The sequence below is a fragment of the Lactuca virosa genome, chromosome 4 (genome assembly GCF_052849685.1).
Source record: "Lactuca virosa cultivar CGN04683 chromosome 4, Lactuca_virosa_CGN04683_v6, whole genome shotgun sequence".
Classification (NCBI taxonomy): domain Eukaryota; kingdom Viridiplantae; phylum Streptophyta; class Magnoliopsida; order Asterales; family Asteraceae; genus Lactuca; species Lactuca virosa.
In genome coordinates, this window is record NC_136429.1 from 509,687,777 (window position 1) to 509,709,361 (window position 21,585).

General features: G+C 35.5%; 1 protein-coding gene across 3 annotated transcripts; it reads left to right on the top strand.

Annotated features, from left to right (window-relative positions):
• Positions 1-10,822: 10,822 nt before the first annotated feature.
• On the top strand, positions 10,823-18,261 carry LOC145109386 (BEL1-like homeodomain protein 2). Of its 3 annotated transcripts, none has more exons than XR_013708998.1 (5): positions 10,823-12,410; positions 13,532-13,914; positions 14,902-14,962; positions 16,766-17,520; positions 17,935-18,261. XR_013708998.1 is itself a non-coding variant. In XM_079046522.1 (5 exons), exons 2-5 carry the CDS (start codon positions 11,208-11,210, stop codon positions 17,465-17,467), a joined length of 2,349 nt encoding a protein of 782 aa, XP_078902648.1. In that variant the 5' UTR covers positions 10,823-11,013; positions 11,182-11,207; the 3' UTR covers positions 17,468-17,572. The 3 variants fall into 3 exon arrangements, 1 of the variants encoding a protein (XP_078902648.1); XR_013708997.1 differs by having other exon boundaries at positions 17,938-18,261; XM_079046522.1 differs by lacking the exon at positions 17,935-18,261 and having other exon boundaries at positions 10,823-11,013; positions 11,182-12,410; positions 16,766-17,572.
• Positions 18,262-21,585: the final 3,324 nt, after the last annotated feature.

Here is a 21,585-nt window from a genome sequence, read left to right on the forward strand (position 1 = left end):
GGTCCCCAATCTTAGGTTATGAATGAGGTAGCTAATGTAGACTTTGACGGCTTCCTATAGCTCTAATAACAAAAGCATTTTCATGTCTAAAACCCTAAGTCACTAGACTATGCTTTTAAACATTACTCCTAATTTCATAACATTTAGGCAGTATAACAGCTATATCTTGGAGTAAAACCAGGTTTTATATTGACCTAAAACCAATAATAACAACATATAAAGTTCCTATTTTTATCTTGACATAAAACTATCAATAGCAATACTAAGTTTTATCTTAACATAAAACTAACAATAACAACATATAACATATCCAGTTTTATCTTGACATAAAACCAATAACAACAACATATAACATACATGGTTTTATATTGACATAAAACCAATAACAACAACATATAACATCCATGGTTTTATCTTGACATAAAACCAACAATAACAACATATTTATCAATTAACATATAGAACTTCCGAGTATAACTCTGGAACTATATCGCACACATAATATATATAGAATCCTAAGTATAACTCAAGATCTACATTAGTACACTACTATAACAATAACATACTAACAACTTTACGATAGTTGTATAACTTCATATACGAAATAACTATATCCCGGTTATTATAACTATCTACGGTGATACTAATATACTATCATATAGACATAATAATAACGTATATATAATATTTAGCATGCGTTTTCCCCCGAAAATATTAGAAAGTGGGGCCGTGAAACTCACCTTAATAGCGTGATTATAGAATCTAAACGGTCAGAGGCTCGTCATTGTCAGGCTCGGGAAGGGAAAACGGCCTTCGGAAACGAGAGAGAATGAAAGGAGAAGGTGTAAGGATTGAATGAGCTTTGATCGCTATTTATAGGGTGTTCTGGGGCCATTCACGTCGTGAACATGATAGGTTCACGTCGTGAACTTCCATGAGTCACCCCATAGCCTTAACGCGTGTTTTCTAGCTCCGATTAGTGTTTGTTGACTCCTCACGTCGTGAATTTTTGATGCTCACGTCGTGAGTTCAGTCAAATTAGGGTTTCTGACAGCTGGATCTTCGGAAGGCCATAACTTTTGTATACGAACTCCGTTTTCGGCATTCTTTATATGCACGCGTAGGTAATTCCGAGTACTACGACTTTCTTTTAGACTCCAATAGATAATTCTAAGTCTATTTTAAATCCCTCTTGTTATAAGGCATTATAGCGTTAGAATTTATCATAACTTCTTCACGCGAAGTCAGATTTAGATGTTCTCTATATTTTTGTAATCGTATAAACGTATACTTTGAGTTGTATCATGAAAGTTCATACTTTAACAAGAATTACATAGTAAGTTTATCACATTACTAGTTTAACAAAATCACATTACATGATTGGCATAATCACATGTGATTGTTATTGACCTAATTTTGACGGGTGTTACAAAGATCATCTTCAAAAGGAAAGCTTTTTCCAAATGAATGTTGACGACCATAGTTTTTTGAACCTGACATCTATAAAGGGAGAAAATTCAAGTTAGTTGATTTAGATCCTTAATATAACACCCAAATGAAATATTAAGGCTAGGACCCAACTCAATAATTTACAATTCAGAAGAGGGATGCCGTAATCCAATTGCAAATTATTTGAAGGTAGGTAAATGATGATTTAACAATCCCACCACGAAAACAAAATTTTAAACGAATTAGGTTTTAGATGAAATTCCTAGATCTTTTGAGATTCATTGAACTTTTCAATGGCATGTTTAATCTCGATTATGCCCTACCATTTGTGACTGGATACCGAGGATCACAAACAAGGTGTGAATGACCATGCAAATTAGCTTGGTACTCTCGATGTCATTTATCCCCTAATTAATTTGTTGGTTAACCACACACGCTCCATTGATCAACGATAATTTACGAGAAACCCATTGCCAACAATATAGTCCCATATTAGTGTGCCAGTTAACCACACATGCTCCACTAACGACCAATAAGGTGCAATGTGCAATTTCATGGGTTAGCATTAAATTCACATTTTCCTAAAGTAACTAAGATTTGGAATTTAATAAAAGTGTTTAGTTACTTTATAAATCATTATAGTTTTAATGAGGATTAAGTTTCCTATCAAACCCGTTCGGCTAACAACCCTCCACTAGTCAAGAGTGCGGTGGGTAAGAGTGGATACCCAATGGTAGTCATTTTACAGGCCGCTTCTTTAAACACCCCTTATAGACCAGCTTCGTGAATGAGGCCTACTAACGGTAAGACTGGCTTTTCTTATACATATATAATATATTAGACTTTTAATTTTATATAGTATAAGGGTGTATTTTAAACATTGCAAAATACTAGGGATTTTAATCTAGTTTAAAATTTTCGAAATTAATACATTTTAATTTAAAATGTTAAATATTAAAAACCTTGATTTAATAATTATCCAAAATTAAACAATTAATTTAAATTATTAAATCTCACAAGGATTATCCATTAAATTAAATAATTAATTTAACCTAATCCCTTTATCCCCTAGATTTCGAAATTTTGGGAAGGGATATTTCAAAATCATCAAATATCCATTTAAACAATTAAAATATAATACCTACCCAAAACACTAGATTTTTCGAAATCAAATCTTGGGGAAGGCAATTTTTGAAAATTGTAGGGTTAGCAAACCCTAAAAATCGAAATCATGAGGGTCAAAGGAAAAGGGTTCAAAAACCCTAGTCAAATTTCGAACCTAGGGTTTTGAAACCCTAATTTCGAAAAATACAAGCCCTAGGGTTTAATTGCCATAAACCCTAATCTTGTCATGTTCAATCTATTGTATCAAATCTAATTGAAAACAAAACAAAAAGCTCTGATACCACTGATGGGTTTTATACAAACAATCCTATGTATGCATGCAACCCTAGTTTAGATCTATGTTTTTCTCTATTAGACATATAAGCATTGAACACAAAAGAAAAACCTAATATGCATCTAATAATTTGAAATATACATATGAAAGATTAGATCACATACCTTTGTTGCTATATACTAATTACAACCAAAAAATGAAGATCCTTGCTTTTGAGAACACGTACCACAAGCGTAGTACCTCTAATGGCTCACAAACACACTAGGGAAAGAGGATGAATATGAGAGAGGGGAGAGAGGAGTCACTTTCTCAGAAATTCAGCTCTTCTAGGGTTTCAATATGGTGCCCGAATTCATGAGGCAAAGGGCTCTATTTATAGTTAAGGCTAGCTAGGGTTTTAAGGTGGAAACCCTAATTCCTTAGCTTAGGGCCTAAGAAAGTCCATGGACCCCTTCCTTAGGGCTTGGACGAAAATCTCTAGAACCTTCTAGGGATTTTCGACCCTCCCTAATAAGGGTGATCCAATGGACCAAAACCACAACTATTATATAAGTGCAAATTAGCCCATGCACTTTTAATCAGTTCCTTTAATCCCAAAAATAATTATGAATTAATTTTTGATTAAATATTAATTAATAATATGATTTCTAATTAATATATTATTCTTATAATATATTAATAAATCATTTTTATGCACCAATTTATTATTCTAAATAATAAACTCAGCCTCTCTCTCCAATAGTCATCATGTCTAGTTGCCAGTGTAAAGGCAACCAAAAGGACCATGCAACCATCAAATTAATGTTGGATAAGGTGTCTAAGTCCATAACTATATTTGGTATGTACTTGACCCGGCTTGGCATGGTCCATTTGGGTTGCATGGCATCGCAACAATTGGATAGACAAAATGAGAAAAGGACACTTATGATTTGTTAATATATTATAAGTTCTAATATATTAATATGAAATCATATTATTTAATTAGTATTGATCAAGAATTAATTTGGAATTTATTTTGTGATAAAAAGGAGACTAATTAAATATATGGGAATTGATTTTGGTAAATCATCCATTCTTATATGGTGGGCTTATGATCCATGATTCACAAGATTGTGCTAAGTCCCATTGGGTGCTCCATGGAGGTTAAAACCCATGGATCATGGAGGAAATGAAAATCCATGCACATTAGGGTTTACATGGTGTAACCCTACATGTGTCACACTATATAAAGAGCCCCATGGTAAGCAAAAATCGGTATTAAGACTAAGTAAGGAGGGCTAGCCGAATTTGTGCTCAAGTGTACTTCTCTCAAGTTATTCCAAGAGTTGTGGTGTTGTGTGAAGCATTTAAGGTATCACATTTGGGGTGCTAGGCTCACAAGGTCTTAAGGAATTCAAGCAACAAGAAAGGTATGTCATTCTACTAGTTTTTATATTACATGTTCCCCAATCACATGCTAGATAGGATGAAACCTTGGAAAGTGAATATTTGCATGTATAATAGAGAAAACATAGATCCAAGGTTTCTAGGGTTGCATGCACACCATAGGAGTGTTAGAATGCTCAAAACCCATCAATTAAGTACATACCAATTATGGTCATTATGAGTTCGTGGTGATTCCGTTTGGGCTCACCAATGCGCTTGCGACATTTATGGATTTGATGAATCGAGTGTGCAGGCCAATGCTTGATCGATCAGTTATTATTTTAATCGATGATATTCAGGTCTATTCCATGACCAGAGAGCAGCATGGGGAGCACCTTTGAGAGCCTCTGGGAGTTTTGAGACGGAAACGATTGTATGCCAAGTTCTTGAGGTGTGAGTTTTGGTTGTGGGAGGTCTAGTTCTTAGGACACCTTGTGAACCAGAACGGGATTTTGGTCGACCCGACCAAGATTAAGGCTCTTATGCAGTCGGAGGTCTCGAAGCCCCCCTCAGAGATCAGGATTTTTTTGGGTTTAGCATGGTATTATCTTAAATTTATTCAGGATTTCTCCAAGGTTGTTGTACCCCCTCACTTGTCTGACGATGAACGGAATGGATTTTTATTGGGGGCCTGAGCAGCAGGCTGCATTTGAGACGCTGAGACAAAAATTATGTGAGGCCCCAATGTTGACTCTTCCTAAGGGTGTTTCATCACAAAGTTACCTCAGATGGCTAAGGGGTTTGATGTGATTTGGGTTATAGTGGATCGTCTGACCAAGAGTGCCTACTTCTTAGCTATTCAGGAGAGCTCCTCGGCCAAGAAATTGTCCGATGTTTATGTATGAGAGATTGTCGCTCAGCATGGTGTTATGGTTTCTATTTTATCAGATCGAGATGTTTGGTTCACTTCTATATTTTGGCAGAGGTTCCACGAGGAACTGGGTATGAGATTGCCCTTTAGCACTACTTATCATTTGCAGACGAATGGCCAAAGAGAGAGGAACATCCAGACGCTCGAGTATATGTTGCGAGCCTGTGTGATCGACTTTGGAAGGAGTTAGGATTCCTACCTTCCACTGGTGGAGGTTTTTTTTACAACAACAGATGTCACTCCAGTATCGGTGCACCACCGTTTGAGCTTATCTATAGGAGGAAGTTTTGTACCACAGTTTGTTGGGGAGAGGTCGGTCACAGGGTCATGGGAAAGACTGAGTTGGTTCTTCAGACGATGGAGCTTCTTGAGCATATCAGGCAGAGGTTGCATACATCTCAGAGTCAGCAGAAATGATATGCTGATAGGCATCGATCGGAGCTGGAGTTCTAGGTCAGTGAAATGGTTTTACTGAAGGTATCGCCCTGGAGGGGTGTAATACACTTCAGGAAGAGGGGAAAACTGGGGCCCCGATATATTGGGTTGTTTTGAGTGATTTCCAGGGTTGGAAGAGTAGTATATCGACTGGATCTGCCTGAGGAGCTCAGTCAGATTCACAGCAGCTTCCACGTTTCCCAGCTTCGGAAGTGTATGGCTGATGATTCAGTCGTGGTTCTGATTGATGGTATTCAGGTCGATTAATGCTTGAAATATGTTTAGAGGATGGTGGAAATTCTAGACCAGAAGACAAAGGCGTTGTGCAATAAGATAGTACCTTTGGTCAAGGTCCAGTGGCATCATCAGAAGGGTTCCGAGTGGACATGGGAAATCGACGTAGAGATGTGTGAGCACTACCCTGAGTTATTCATAGTTGAGGACTTTGAGCACGAAGTCTGATTCAAGTGGGCAAGAATTTTAACACTCATTCCAAGTATAAATTTAATTTAAAAATGTCAAATGTTATTTTGGGTGGCCACAGCGTGGTGGACTCTCACCACGGCATGGTAGTATGTTATGGGCTGCAGGCTTTTAATGAACCGCCACGACGTAGCTATAGGTTCCACAACATGGCAGCTGCTATTGGTAAAAACCCTAATTTTTAGGGTTTGAGCCCTATTTAAGCATCATTAACTCCCAAGACCTTTTCCCTCATCAGCCTGCATTGCCCACTTCGTCCCTTATCAACCCTAACCTCCATTTGTGGTGTCTTTAGCTCATTTTGGTGTTTGTTGTCCAATTTTGAAAGAAGGAAGCCTGTGGGAAGCTAGGAAGCAGCTCCAAGCTTTGTAGATCAGAGTTTTACACTTATTGAACAACCCCCAGAATGTATAAAGTTCTGAACTTGATGATTATCTCTCTAGATGTTTCTTGTTTGAGAAGTTATATGCTTTTAGATCCATATTATTGGTCTAGGTGAGTTTGGACTACTCTAGATCAAATGCCATTTGGTCTAGAGTAGCCTAAACTTCCCTAGACCAAGAATATGGGACTAAAAGCATATAACTTCTAGAACAGCAAGATCTAGAGAGATATGGGATATTTAGAGTTATAAAAATAGGATCTTGACCCTTTCATTTCCCTCAATGCATGTATTATGTGGCTTAGAACATTGTAAAATGTTATGGTTTAAGATTTGGACACTTTATAGTCATGCAAAGTCATAAAGTTGGAAACTTTATGACTTAGAATGTTATTTAGGACTAAAATTGAGTTTTACACAAAAGGACTTTACGTATTAAGAGCTTATTGTTTAAACCATGTTGAGCTTTTGCTCTTTTTGGACTTCGAATGGAGATCTTTGCTCATTGGAGGGTCTTAAGAGATAAAGTTGGAAACTTTATCTGGTTAGACCCTAGAATGGAATAGATCTAGGCTTTGGAGCCCGTAGGATTAAAGAAATCGACTTATTCCATTAAGTTTTTCTACGAACAGTGACCACGGCGTGGCTTGGACTGCCACGACATGGTGACTGGGCTAAGGCCCGTCTGTTTTGGCGATTTATAGCTACGACGTGGCGAAGGAAGGACACAACATGGCGGTCAGCTGTAGTTTGTCTTTTGACTTTAACCATTGACTTTGATCGTTGACTTTGACCAAGTTTGACCTAGGGGCATGTAGGGTATTTTGAGAATAAGTTTGAGACTAGGTCCTTGTTTTGTATAAGTAATCGGTATAGTTGGCATTTGGAGCAGTGCTCTTTCTGCTATCATATCAGACTGTGAGGTGAGTTTTCCTCATTATACTTGTGGGTTGAAGGCACCAATGCTGACCCACTGGATTATGTATCTTGGTATATTGAATTGATGTTATGCTGGTTATATAATAGACATGTAGATCTTGATGATTACATTTGTTCACTGAGTATGCGTTAGATTGGTAGATCTGTATGATGACCTGTACTTGATGGTTATTGATTGTTATTGTATATGTCGACATGTTTATGGTTGTGTTGGGTTGAGGTGGTCTTGCTTTATGATGAAGTACAAGATACCTGGGGTGGTCTGCATAGGCTGAAGGCCCGGAGAGCGGTCCATATAGGCTGTAGGGCTGGAGAGATGGTCCAGTCAGGCTGAAGACTCATTTATGCATGTTGTTATCTGTATTGGTTGTGTGTGATGCTTTGGGGGAACTCACTAAGCTTTGGCTTACCGTTTAAGTTTTATGTTTCAGATACATCAGACGATCGAGGGAAAGCAAAGGCATGATCATGCACATCCTTCTGATTTTATGATATTTGATTTTGGGATACTCTGATTCTTGATTATTACTTTTGGGAACTCTATTTGAAAAACTATTATGGTCTTTGGTTGGAATTTAAAAATGAAATTTTTTACCTTGATTTTTAGGATGTTACAACAACATTGAATCAATATAATCTCAAAATTTGTTTCCAATTGATCATGAACACGAATTTTGACTTTTAGTTTTGACTTTGTCATTAAAACGGAATCAAAAATCACTTCAGAGATCAAACATTCATCACATTCCAATTTGATATTAATGTTCTCATATCACAATCGACAAATACTAAATCAACAATTTTTGAACAATTTTAGATCAAACCCATCGATTCATTGATAAACATCTTTTTCTTCATTGTTCTTCAATTTTTCTTTACCTGTTGTTCTAAATCAAAGCATTGATTGACAATGCTAAATGCTAACTTGATCACAACTGAATCAAGAGAATATAAAGAATCGATTCATGTGATATGTTCAATTTAAGAAAAAATCGGTAGATCAGGTAAATTTGAAGAAACGAGTACAACATGAGAAAGAAAATTTTTGATTGAATCATCAGTCACTCTATTCTTGATGAACAACGACAACCTGATAAAATATACACTGTGGACAGATGCACAAACATCAATCGAACAGAGAAGACTTGAACATCATCCGAGATAAAAAAAGGAAACGAATTCAAATACATGAGGTGAATTGTGATGTAAAAACATATGTAAATGTCAGATTTATCAAATTGAAGTATAAATTGGGCTCAATTAAATGAATCATGAACAGTAATGGATTGAAACATTTCGATTTGGCTTTTAAATGAATGAACAGGGATCAGTGCGAATTTGGATAAAAAAATGGATTCGAAGTTTAGGCTCAAAGTTAGATCAAATGACAACAAATCAAAAATGAAATAAATTTGGGCTCAATATTAGGCTAGATCAATTGAAAAAATATAATTGGATCAACAAAATAGGCATGAAAAGAAATAGATCCAATAGAGAGACTCACCACAAAAATTTCGAATCTTTTAGTCGATTGCACAAAATTGTTGTCATCTAGGATTGTTGATCTTGAAAAAGCTGATTAAACCTTCAAGATTAAGCTCTGATATCACATGTAAGATCACATGGAGATGACAATTGCAGAATTAGCAACATTCATAATCGAAAAGACCCAGGTTAACGTTTAAGCATAAGATGTATAAATAATGGAGTAGTTCAAAAATGTAGAAGCATGTGTTTGTTTACTACAATACTCTCTCTCTCTCTCTCTCTATCTTTCTCTCTCTCTCTCTATCTCTCTCTCTCTCTCTACTCATTTATACGATGAGAGCTCTTTCAACATACACAATGAATATTATACAAGTATTTATACGCAATCTCAACCCACAAGGCCTTCCACACGAGAAGCCTTCCATATCACATATGGAAACGCCACCTAATTCAGTATCCAATGAAGAGCTTTGCACCTTAACAACTAAAAAGTCCAACAAAAATCCATTATCATTTATATTTTGTATACATGATAAAATTTTCAGTTATATACATGTATAAACACATGAAATTTGGTCAATCTTTCCCATATAATGTCGAAAACTCATGGATGGAAGATGGAGATGCTAATGTTTACATGATACGGAATAGGAAAAAACTATCTACATTTATTTTAACAATGGTTGGAAACAAAAAATAAAATTATAAACCATATATGAAACTAAAATATGCATACCTACATCAAGACATCAACCATAAATGAAACAAATTGCATTAATTTTTCATCATAAATTGGTGTTAAACTTGATGAAATTAACAATTATATTATGAAAACTAACCAAAGTGTGGGCACAACCATATATCAAAGATTGTCACCCATAACTTTCTAGCTTGCAAAATAGTTTGAACAAATTTTACTGAACAAATTTCACAACCTTGTCTATGTTGTTGTTATTAATCTCAGTAGTTTTAGAATTCAGTAAAACTAATTCATAGGAGAAGAAACTAAAACTTGAAAAGAAATCACGCAAGAAAGTTTGAGTTGTGGATTTCAACATAATAAAATATACACTAAAAGTTAATCATATTATTAACAAAACAATATATATAATTTTATACATAGTCAATCCGAACTTGTGATCACATAAACTCATTTCCCATGATCAGTTAATAACTAAAATATACAAACCAATTCTCAAAATATATGCCTCTTATGTGATCAAATTTGAACATACATAACCAATTCTCAAAACGATTTTAAACATATATAACCAATTTTCTCATTATTATTATTACCAACGTCTTTGAACAAACCAAAAGTTAAATTACAGTGTAATATTGACGAACAACAAATTTTATGTCAAATCCTTGAATTCAAGGGAAAGAGGAAGATCGATTACATAGAAAGAGAAGAAGACAAGCTGAAGACGTTACCTCCAGAAGTCATTGGAGGCGCAACTATTGAAGCTGGAGGCAGAGATGATGCCGACAACGAAAATGAAAGGGAAAAAGGAAGATTCAACAGATCGGGATGGAGGACCTGTATGTGTACGTTGATAAGAAAAGAGTAGAGGCTTGCTAATGAACACAGACTGAAATAGGGCACTTCCGTCTTTGAATAAGGACACTTCCTTCTTATTCAATTTAATTTTGTTAAGTTTTAATACTCTATTACATTTCTTAAATTTAAACATAACATAAGTTTTTATAAAATTGATAGACAAAAAGTAAAAGAGTGTAACAAAATGATTATGTCATCAAATTGATGGAAATGTGCAAAATATAAGATTGAAATACAATATAGTTTTTTATTTTTTTCATTTTTTCATTTTAGAATTAAGGATTTTATTATTATTATTATTATTATTATTATATATATATATATATATATATATATATATATATATATATATATATATATATATATATATATATATATACTACAAAGTAGTTCGTCTCTTTCTCTCTCACGCACTCTCTCTCTTTCGAGAAGGCGATTGCAGAGAACACTCAGCACTGTAAAAGAGAAACAAAGAGAAAGAAAAGGGAAGAGACATAGAAAGAGAAAGAGGAAAAACGACAGTCAAGCAAGAATTGAAGAACTTCGACAACGATATCTCTCTCTCACACCTCCTCGTAGAGGTTACTACTGTGTATATGCTTTACAATTTCTAAATTCGACAGTTTCTGGTTTATTCTTTCTGTAATTATATCGAATTTCACAAAGCTTCAAGAAACCCTCATGTGCTACTTTTTCTTTTACCCCCTTTATTGTCTGTAAACCGATCTATGCATGTGTTTTGCTTCAAGATTGCTCCGAAGAAGATGGTGATGATATGGAAGTAGCCAGATTCCAAGAGCAGCTGCAGCACAAGAACAAATTCTCATTGAATTCTATGTCACAAGATTATATTTTTAATTTCTCGCATGGGTTTGATAGACCATCTCAAGATCAACAACAACAACAAAATCAGAATCACATCAACCATCAGATCCGAAGAGATAAGTTGCGTATACAAGGTTTTGAGCCACCACCGGGTTCATTGGTGGGATTAGAAGATGAGGGAGCCGGTGGAGCCGGTGGGCTTCCGGCTGTCTACGAGTCCGGTGCTGGGATGTTGTCGGAGATGTTCAATTTCCCATCAGGAGGCCCAGCCACCGAATTACTTGAGAATCAAATAAACTACCACCAACATCAACGAAATCAGCGGCCTTCTGCCACCACCGGAGATTGGTATGGTCATAGCGCTCAAGCCATGCAGCTTTTCTTGATGAACCCATCACATGATTCTCCTTCCTCGCAATCTTCTTCTCACCATCACCATCACCATAATCCTTCTACTTCTTCTTCAACACTTCACATGCTTTTACCAAATACTGTCCCATCTTCCACTTCCACCCTTCATCATCAACAAAGCTTCGGTAGTTCCTCCGCTTCTGGGCATGGCCAATTTGGTCAATCCACGCAATTCGCATGGGTACCACCGGGTAGTACAACCCACGAAGGTGGTGGTGGTGGTGTCGATAGCCATGGACTTTCTTTATCTTTATCTTCTACTCTACAACACTTGGAAGCAGCTAAAGTTGAGGAATTAAGAATTAGCGACGATCCAGCTGCAGCTATGTTTTACTTCAATCAAGCAGGTGGTGGTGGTGGAAGTGATCCATATCGGAATTTGCAATTGCAGGGAGGAGGAGGAGGAGGGGTTATGGGTCAAACCCACCATCCAATTCATGTCGGGTATGGATCTTCTTCATTTGGTGTAGTGAAAGCGTTAAGGACTTCAAGATATGTGAAGGCAGCTCAAGAATTACTTGAAGAATTTTGTAGCGTTGGAAGAGGTCAGTTCAAAATAAACAAGTCTTCGAAACATAACACTACAAACAACTCAAATCAGAATCCAAGTAACAACGCCGCCGGTGGTGGTGGTGGTGGTGGTTCATCTTCTGCTTCATCAAAAGATCTCCATCCTTTGTCATCTGCTGAGCGAATTGAACATCAAAGACGAAAAAGTAAACTCTTATCCATGCTTGACGAAGTAAGTCAATCTCTCTCTCTCTCTCTCTCTCTCTCTCTCTCTCTCTCTCTCTCTCTCTCTCTCTCTCTCTCTCTCTCTCTCTCTCTCTCTCTCTCTCTCTCTCTCTCTCTCTCTCTCTCTCTCTCTCTCTCTCTCTCTCTCTCTCTCTCTCTCTCTCTCTCACACACACACACACACACACACACACACACACACACACACACACACACACACACACACACACACACACACACACACACACACACACACACACACACACACACACACACACACACAAAAGAATTCTGGGAACCAATAATTGAATCAAGAATTTTAAATTTTTTGAAATTCCACCGGGGACGAACAAGATTCCGGTGACCAATTGAGCAATTTGTATGGGTAAAATCCAGCTGAAAAAATAGGGTTTTATCTGACAGAATAACCTGAATTTTCCTGAATTCTTTTTTACTGTTCAATGATCTAACATCTTAAGATCTTGATATATATATAGTTAAATCTTGAAATATGTACAATTTTCATATATTATAACTTTTTTTGTCCATATGTCAATGCGTCGGCTATATTCAATCATAAATTCCAACAACTTATATACGAACGTCATCGTATATGATTAAGAATTCGATAGGCTTAATCATAGCTAGTGATCTAGATTCTTATTTTTTTCCAAAATGCTTTTAAATTTTGAAAGAGAAATCATATTCATCACCATTACAATGTCTTGACGTATGCTATGATTGATATGTTCCAACTTCTAAAATTTTCGAAATCTTATTAATATATTTATATATATAATATCATATCACACGCATAAGTCTTTACATATTTTATTATGTGTACGTACTATGTATGTGTACATGTGTTATGTGTATATATATGTATATAAGAAAATCATTAACTTTATTGCTAAGTAATTTCCATCTATAGAAAAGTAGGATCTTGTTCATTGTTGAATATAGATTCGTTGAGTGTTGTACTGATTGATACCACTTTCAATTTTTTGTTTTGGTCACTTAAATTTGTTGTTTGCAACAGTTACAATATTATGTTTTTGGTATATAATTAATATTAAAATGTGATTTAGTGTGAATGAACGAAAATAACAATTGAAACACGAAAATCAGGTGGATCGGAGATACAACCACTACTGTGAACAAATGCAAATGGTGGTGAATTCGTTCGACATGGTAATGGGTTTTGGGGCTGCAGTCCCATACACAGCACTAGCACAAAAGGCAATGTCACGCCATTTTCGATGTCTAAAAGATGCAATTTCAGCTCAATTGAAGAATAGTTGTGAATTATTAGGCGAAAAAGATGTGGGTTCTTCTGGGGTGACAAAAGGTGAGACTCCAAGGCTTAAAATGTTGGAACAAAGCTTAAGACAACAAAGAGCATTCCATCAAATGGGAATGATGGAGCCCGAAGCATGGAGACCTCAAAGAGGTTTACCTGAACGCTCTGTAAACATTTTAAGAGCTTGGCTTTTTGAGCACTTTTTACACCCGTAAGTACTTAATTACTACGTACTATACTATATACTCTTCTTCTTTCTTCTTCTCTTTTACTAATGAATTACGTACATATGCGTTTCATGTTGGATCTTGGTTATCAAGATTCAGGCTTTATGAAAAAGAAATGGTGGAAAAAATTAGAAAATTAATCAATGATGAAATCATAGATAAGAGAGTGTGGTTTAAAAATAGCAAGGGATGTGTCATGTGTGTGTCTGTGTGTTGGGAAAGCTTTTATGATTGAGAGCGATTAAAGAAAGAAAAGATAAAAAAGCATGAGTATTCTGTCTCTCTTATGATAAAGCTGATAAAGTTGGTGTTTCATTATATGTTTCACTCGATTATTCTTTCTTTTAATCCGCTAAGAACCTGCTATATATATATCATTGACCCTTTCACTTACGTAAAAACACCATTTTCAACACACGTAAGTTATATAATGATGGGCCGAAAAGTTTTTTCCAAGGTGGATGCTGCAACTGGAAGGAATTGGATTAGTCGACGTTTTGATTGATTTAGAAGACAGTTTTTGAGGTTTCTTTTGTTAAACTTTACATCAAGAAAATGACAAATGATGTAAAGTTTAGTGACTTTGATAGAACCACATGAGTATCGTATATAGTAAAATAGTATTTTCATGTGAGTTATGTGTGAGGTACAATTACGACTGATGATACGTGCATGATCACAGAATCTAATGGGGTGATATATATATATGTATATCTTGTGTGTGTTATAATGTGTGAGAGAGAAATCTAGCTATAGATTGTACAGAATTGTCTTACGTCCATGCAAGATATATATATTTATATAATCCAAAAAGTAAATGAAAGAGGGGATCAGTAATCAGTAAACAAATGATATCTGTACTTAATTAGGTTATAAAATTCGGTATATTATATATATGAATCTAAATGCATTTAATTGAAGTAGGGATGCATCATATCCTGTCGTTTTAATTGGACAAAAATCGTTCTCAGGTATCCAAGCGATGCCGATAAACACTTGTTAGCTCGACAGACTGGCCTCTCCAGAAATCAGGTTCATTCGTGCTCTCTCTCTCTCTCTCTCTCTCTCTCTCTCATATGTACGTATGAATTATATATTATGTTATAAGAAAAATAATGCACACATGTCTGTATTTATGTGAGTTCTGAGCTTTCGTTTTCACGTGAAAATGAAGGAAAAAGAAAAGTTTCGACGGGATATTGCATGATTCTTGAGTTTTTCCATTCTTTTTTCGACTTCATTGAATATTTTTACAAAACAATCATGATTTATATAAAATTTATGAGGTGTGAAAACGAGAACGATGTAATTTTTTCACTTCAGAGGTTTCTCTCTTTACCCCCACCTGCACACTGGAAGAAGTAATAAATAAAATTGTGTACATGAAATATAGAAGCAGTTGTAGGTCTACTTTCTCGTGCTTTCTTTGTCTTTAATCATTTCCCTCTCTCCTCTCTCTCTCTCTCTCTCTCTCTCTCTCTCTCTCTCTCTCTCTCTCTCTCTCTCTCTCTCTCTCTCTCTCTCTCTCTCTCTCTCTCTCTCTCTCTCTCTCTCTCTCTCTCTCTCTCATTTATGCTTTTAATTCATTTCCCCCATCAATATCATCCAGTACAACGTCTGTGTGTGTATATATATTTTGGCCTTATATATTAAATTAAAGGCATGATGGTGGCCATTTTTGCAGCTACCATACACTATTTATCTTCAACTATATTTCATGATTTCTTTTTGCTTCATTTCATCATGCTAATTACCAAATAACAATATATTAAATACTGGGTACGTGACATATCACCATCATTTTTTTTTTGTTTTGTATTTTAATGTTATTAACTTTCTAATGGAACATGAAGTAAGCTTGTACTTAGGTTAAGTTCTACATCAACGTTATTTTTTTTCTAGGAAATCTCATAAACTTGGTGTGTAGATAAATCTTATGAATAAAACACGAGCATAATTAAAAGCACTTTTAAATAGTTATGATTTTTACTTCAAAATAAAGATGGTATATTTAATATATATTCGTTTTTGTAAGAAGGTCCAATTCTGATCTATAATGAAACCTAAAGTATGCATGCAACACTGCTGCTAACATGAATAGTACAAAGCTAGCTAATTGGAAGTACGTACTCTTGGCTTTTTCAGAAGTCAGAACAAAATGACAATCCATCACAAAGGTCCCATTCATTGTACTCCTTTTACAATGATGATGATGATTCACTAGCTACTATACCATATGTCTTAACCTTTTGATCATAACATCGATCCATGTTTATAAAAGTTACTTTCATCTCTAGCTTCAGTCATTTACTATAACATCAGTAATTTTTTCACATTCATAGTAAAACTTACATGCATGCAAAGGTGAACTCTGACACCAAACTAAGGTTCCTAAAGAAGACTTTAATTAATTAATGTCATGCATTGGATCAAGAGATTAAAATGTCCACATGTACATGCATTTTTGTGAGTTGGTTGAAATATGTGTAATTAGTCTTACACAACAAAAGTGGGAAATAGTGTTTTACTTTTAAAATAAAGGTAAAATAAAACTCATTAAAAGAAATGAAGACAGACAGAACGCAGACAAAGTAAGAAACAAAAAATGTAATGAAAAATATCAATCAGTTAATGTCTAGGAATCCATGTGTAGTTGGAATCTTATTCATGATCATATTGCCATTTTTAAGGAAGATTTAAATATGATTAAATTTATATAACATGAAGTATATATGTAGCTTTTTGGCTTGTTTCTAGTAAGAACTATATTTAAATGCATTATAATAATTATTTCAGGAGTTAATAATGGAGGATATATATATGTTTGTTTTACAGGTATCAAATTGGTTCATAAATGCAAGGGTCCGGTTGTGGAAACCCATGGTGGAAGAGATGTATCAGCAAGAGAGTAAAGAAGAAGCTGAAAACCCTAGTCAAAGTCCTCAACATCAAGATGAAGATCAAGTTGAAGATGATGAAGAAGATGAAGAACAACAACAAGAAGATGATGAAGAAAACACTAAATACCATAATCATCGTAAATATCAAAATCAAACCAGTAATTCCCACCCTTCGCCACTTTCTGCTTCTGCCACCACACAAACTACAATGCCTCCTCCGCCACCTCAGACAGCTGCTCCGACAACATACACCACCACCACAACCACAACAACAGCAAAAAGATCCGAAATAAATGACTCTGAAAACGACCCTTCACTCCTCGCAATCAATACACAACATCGTTTCTCGGAAAACCAAGCTGCATCTGCTGCTATGTCCTACTCGTACCCACCTATATCAAACCCAACCGGCGGCATTACCACCATGGCACCACCACCTGTATCCCATCCCTTTGATGCTGACACATGCCGACGCGGCAGCATGCTTGGCGCTGACTACAGGACCACTACAGGAGACGATGCTGCTGACATTGGGTCAACATTGATAAGATTTGGGACCACTTCTGGTGACGTGTCACTCACATTAGGGCTACGTCACGCCGGAAACCTGCCGGAGAAAACGTCTTTTTTCAGTTAGAGATATTGGGATTTAAATTATTAAGCTTCGATGATTTCATAAAGTACCCGATGGTATAAGTTATTAATCTCTTAATTTTTAATCAATTATTATACCTTAAATCTAGTACAAGTTCTTGTTCTTTTTTTGTTTATTTGAGCTAAAATAATTAAAGAAAAAACAAAAGTTATATATACACGTACACCTTCACACTGCAATTTTCATAATGTGTTCCTGTACTAATTAATTAAAAGAAGATAACTGAAGTGAGAGGAAATTTAAAATGCATCTTGTTCACATACGCATGCTATTCTGAAATATCGTTTTTGTTTCAGATTTAATGCTTGAAGTCATATATTTCATTTTGGCTTTACTGGAACTTATTTAGCGAAATTTAATCATCTTGATTTACTTTTTCCTGAAATGTCACGCTCATGAGACATTGTCGACACATATATGTAATGATATACAGCATGTATCTTTAAAAGCAGATCAAGAATCTTGGACAAGCTAGCAAACAGGACAAAAAAACTATCTTTGAAAGCAAGATCAAGAATCTTGGACAAGCTACCAATTAATGCTGTTAAAACGTCAAAATCTACAGGGTGTGTTACTTTGGAAATTTATGAAGGAATTTCACCATCAGGTTTCATGGTTGTTTCACTGTTACATTAATGGAAATAGAAATTGAGAGGTGAAAGTGAAAGTTCCAGCAAACTGTCTTTTTTTGCTTTGTATAGTGATAGTCTGATAGAGGAAACTAGTCACATTTTGAATTATATTTTCAGCAATAAATTGGATTATTTATACTAAAACTATGTAGGATCTAATCTACTTATAATAGTATGATGTTATAACAACTTTTCACAAGTTCCAAGTTACCATATGATTATTATTAGTAAATAATGTAAATACTTTACTATTATAGAAAAATAAATATAACTGGAGTTCGATATGTATTCTGTGTGCCATCGTTGGGGTGGAGTTCTTTGTTACCAATATTGGTCATGTAAAGTTTCTTAACTAATATTACATATGGTATTAAAATAGAACATTGGCATGTATTCTAATTGTGCTATAGTTTGTTCATTACAATTACATTACTGAAAAGCTATCTTTCAAAGAGTGTGATTTTTTATAATCATATAATTATAAGCACAAAAGCTAAAGAAGAAGACCAAGAACACAAAAGAGTGTGAAAACCCTTGTAGGGAAAACTAACACACTAAGTGACAATTACATAGAAGATAAAGAAATGAAAGTATATTTCCATAATAGAAATGAATGAGAGTAAGATACTATAGAAAACAAATAAGTAGCACTACAAGGAAAAGGATAATTAGCGGCGACAAAAGTCGCCGGTAAAAGTTCCAATTGTCGCCGGTAATAGTAATAGCGGCGACACGTCGCCGGTAATAAGTTGTCGCTATGCTTCGTCGCTATTGATCAATATGTCGCCGCTAATGAGAATTGTCGTCGGTAATGATAATGTCACCGGTAATGACAATGTCGCCGGTAATAGCGTCGCCGGTAATAACAATTTTCATTTTTTAATTTTTTTTATTCAACGATTTTGGTTGCCGGTAATAATGTCGCTGGTAATTACATAACAACATTCGATTAAATATCAAAAATAATAGTGTCGACGCTAATTACAAAATTGTAATCCGATTAAATTATAGCATTGTACTTTACACAATTATATTTTGTTTTTGTGTTGTTCTTTTTTACCGTCGAGATTAAAAAATATATTTTTTTTTTATTTATAACATGGTATAAATATGTTGCAAGATTATAAGTTAATTTGAAGATTATAAGTTAACTATATAACTTATTGGTTAATTTGAGGTTAGATTAGGAACAAACTAGAAACTTTCTAGTATTCGTATATAAGGTTTTAAACAATTTTATAACATTCTTTTTGTGTTTTTTTTTTCCAATTATAACAATAATTTATTTTTATTTTTTTCAATTATAGCATCCTACTAATACCAAAACCACATACTTTCACATAATACATAAGAGCATGAAATTCACATACATATACCACATATACACCAAATACAAATACATTCACATACACACATAATAACATCCTACTTAAACCAAATACACATACTTTCACATATATAGATAATAACATCTTATTTATACCAAATACATAAATTTCACATTCATATACCACATTTACAACAAACATACATACATTCACATACACACACAATAACATCCTACTTATAACAAACACATATAATTTCACATATATAGATAATAACATCATATATATTTCTACCAAATACTCATATACCACATATACATCAAACACACATACATTGGCATATATACACCAAATTCACATAGATTCATACAAATTTCAAGTATACATACATATGGCAATTTTCACATAATTGATACAACTACACATAGCTTGCAATTAAACTCAAATTTCACAATAAATTGAAATAATAGAACTTGTAGTTGTGGAAATCAACGAATATGTCACCGGAAAAATTAGTCTTTCACCCGAAAGTACCCTCACCCGTAAACCCAAAGACAACTACCAAAAACACTGAAATTGAAAAATACTTTGCAATTAATGTAACATCCGGATTTTCAGGGACATTATTGTGTATGTTAATCTTGAGATTGAAGGAGAGACTCGACGAGTAGAGGGACCAACTCGCCGAGTCGAGTCGAGTTGCTCGCGTGGATTTAATGAGTGGACTTGACGAGTCAGAGGAGGGACTCGCCGAGTAGGTGCTGTTTAGAGAAACCAATAATTGTCCGGGTTTGTGACCTATTTAAAGGCCCTTATGGCCTTCATTTGCGGCTACACTTTCCCTTGAGAGACCCTAATCGATCCAGAGAGCATAGAGAGAAAGAGGGAGCTAATTTTCATCATCTTGGTGCATTCTTGCAAGGAAGAAGGAGAGGGTTCAAGCTAAGCTGACTTGAGGGGCTCAAATCTTTTGCTATTTCATTCAAGGCTACTGTTTAAGGTATGAATCCATACCTGTTCTCGTATGAATAGTAGATCTCATGAAATTAGGGTTTCTTTACCCTCTCTTAAGTTGAGTTATGGAATATGTGAAGTCCCTTTGAGGCTTAGACATCAGATCTGGACCTTGAGAGGTCCAAAGAGTCCCAAGAACCTAGCTTTATGCAGCCACATAAGAGTATTGAGCCTAAGACACCATTATGGAGGTTATTTTATCAAATAGAGCTAGATGTGTGAGGCATGGACATAAAGATCGAACGTTTACGTGATTAATGAGCCTTGTGAGCATAGATCTGAAGTTTGGGAAAGTATCTTGCAATAAAATGGTCTGAATGCAAGAGAGTCTGAATAGACTCGTCGAGTTGAGCCGCTGACTCGGCAAGTAGCCAGGGTTTGGTCCCGATGAACTGAGTCAGGTGGTGACCCGACAAGTTAGGGGTTAGCTCGTCGAGTTGGAGCTTGCTGTGGTTGCCATGAATTGACTGGACTCGACGAGTCTCCCGAGTGCACTCGACGATTCTGGTCAAAGTTGGAGTTGACTTTTGTTGACTTTAGGGTTTGGTCAAGATGAGTGAAAGAGGTCAGGAGGGGTAGAATGGTCTTTTACCCATCTGAGAGAGCATAGGAGGGGAATAGTCTAGCCTTTGAGAGCCATTGTTAATTAGAGGTAATTTATGTATGTGATTAGGCGGAGGCTAGATCAGTGTTTCGAGTTCGAGATCATCCGAGGTTACCCGAGGTGAGTCTTCTCACTATACTTTACCTTGAGTGGTAGTTATGTGTGACCGGAAGGTCTTATGTGCTTACATTGATTATTATGTTATCCTGCCTTATGTTTTATGTTGTGCATTATTTCTTTGTGATTTATGCCATGCAGAGCTTTACAGACTGGACCGGTGGGTCCAACAATTTATGAGGCCAGAGGGCCCTCAACCAGACTGGACCGGAGGGTCCAACGAGCTAGATCGGACCAGAGGGTCCAACGAGCTATGGGACTGGAGGGTCCTGCTGAGACACATTGACCGGAGGGTCTTACAGAGTATAGCCTCGAGTGGCGAATTTGTTGTATGTGGTATTTTGGGGAACTCACTAAGCTTCGTGTTTACCATGTTATGTGTTATGTGTTTCAGGTTTTGTCAGG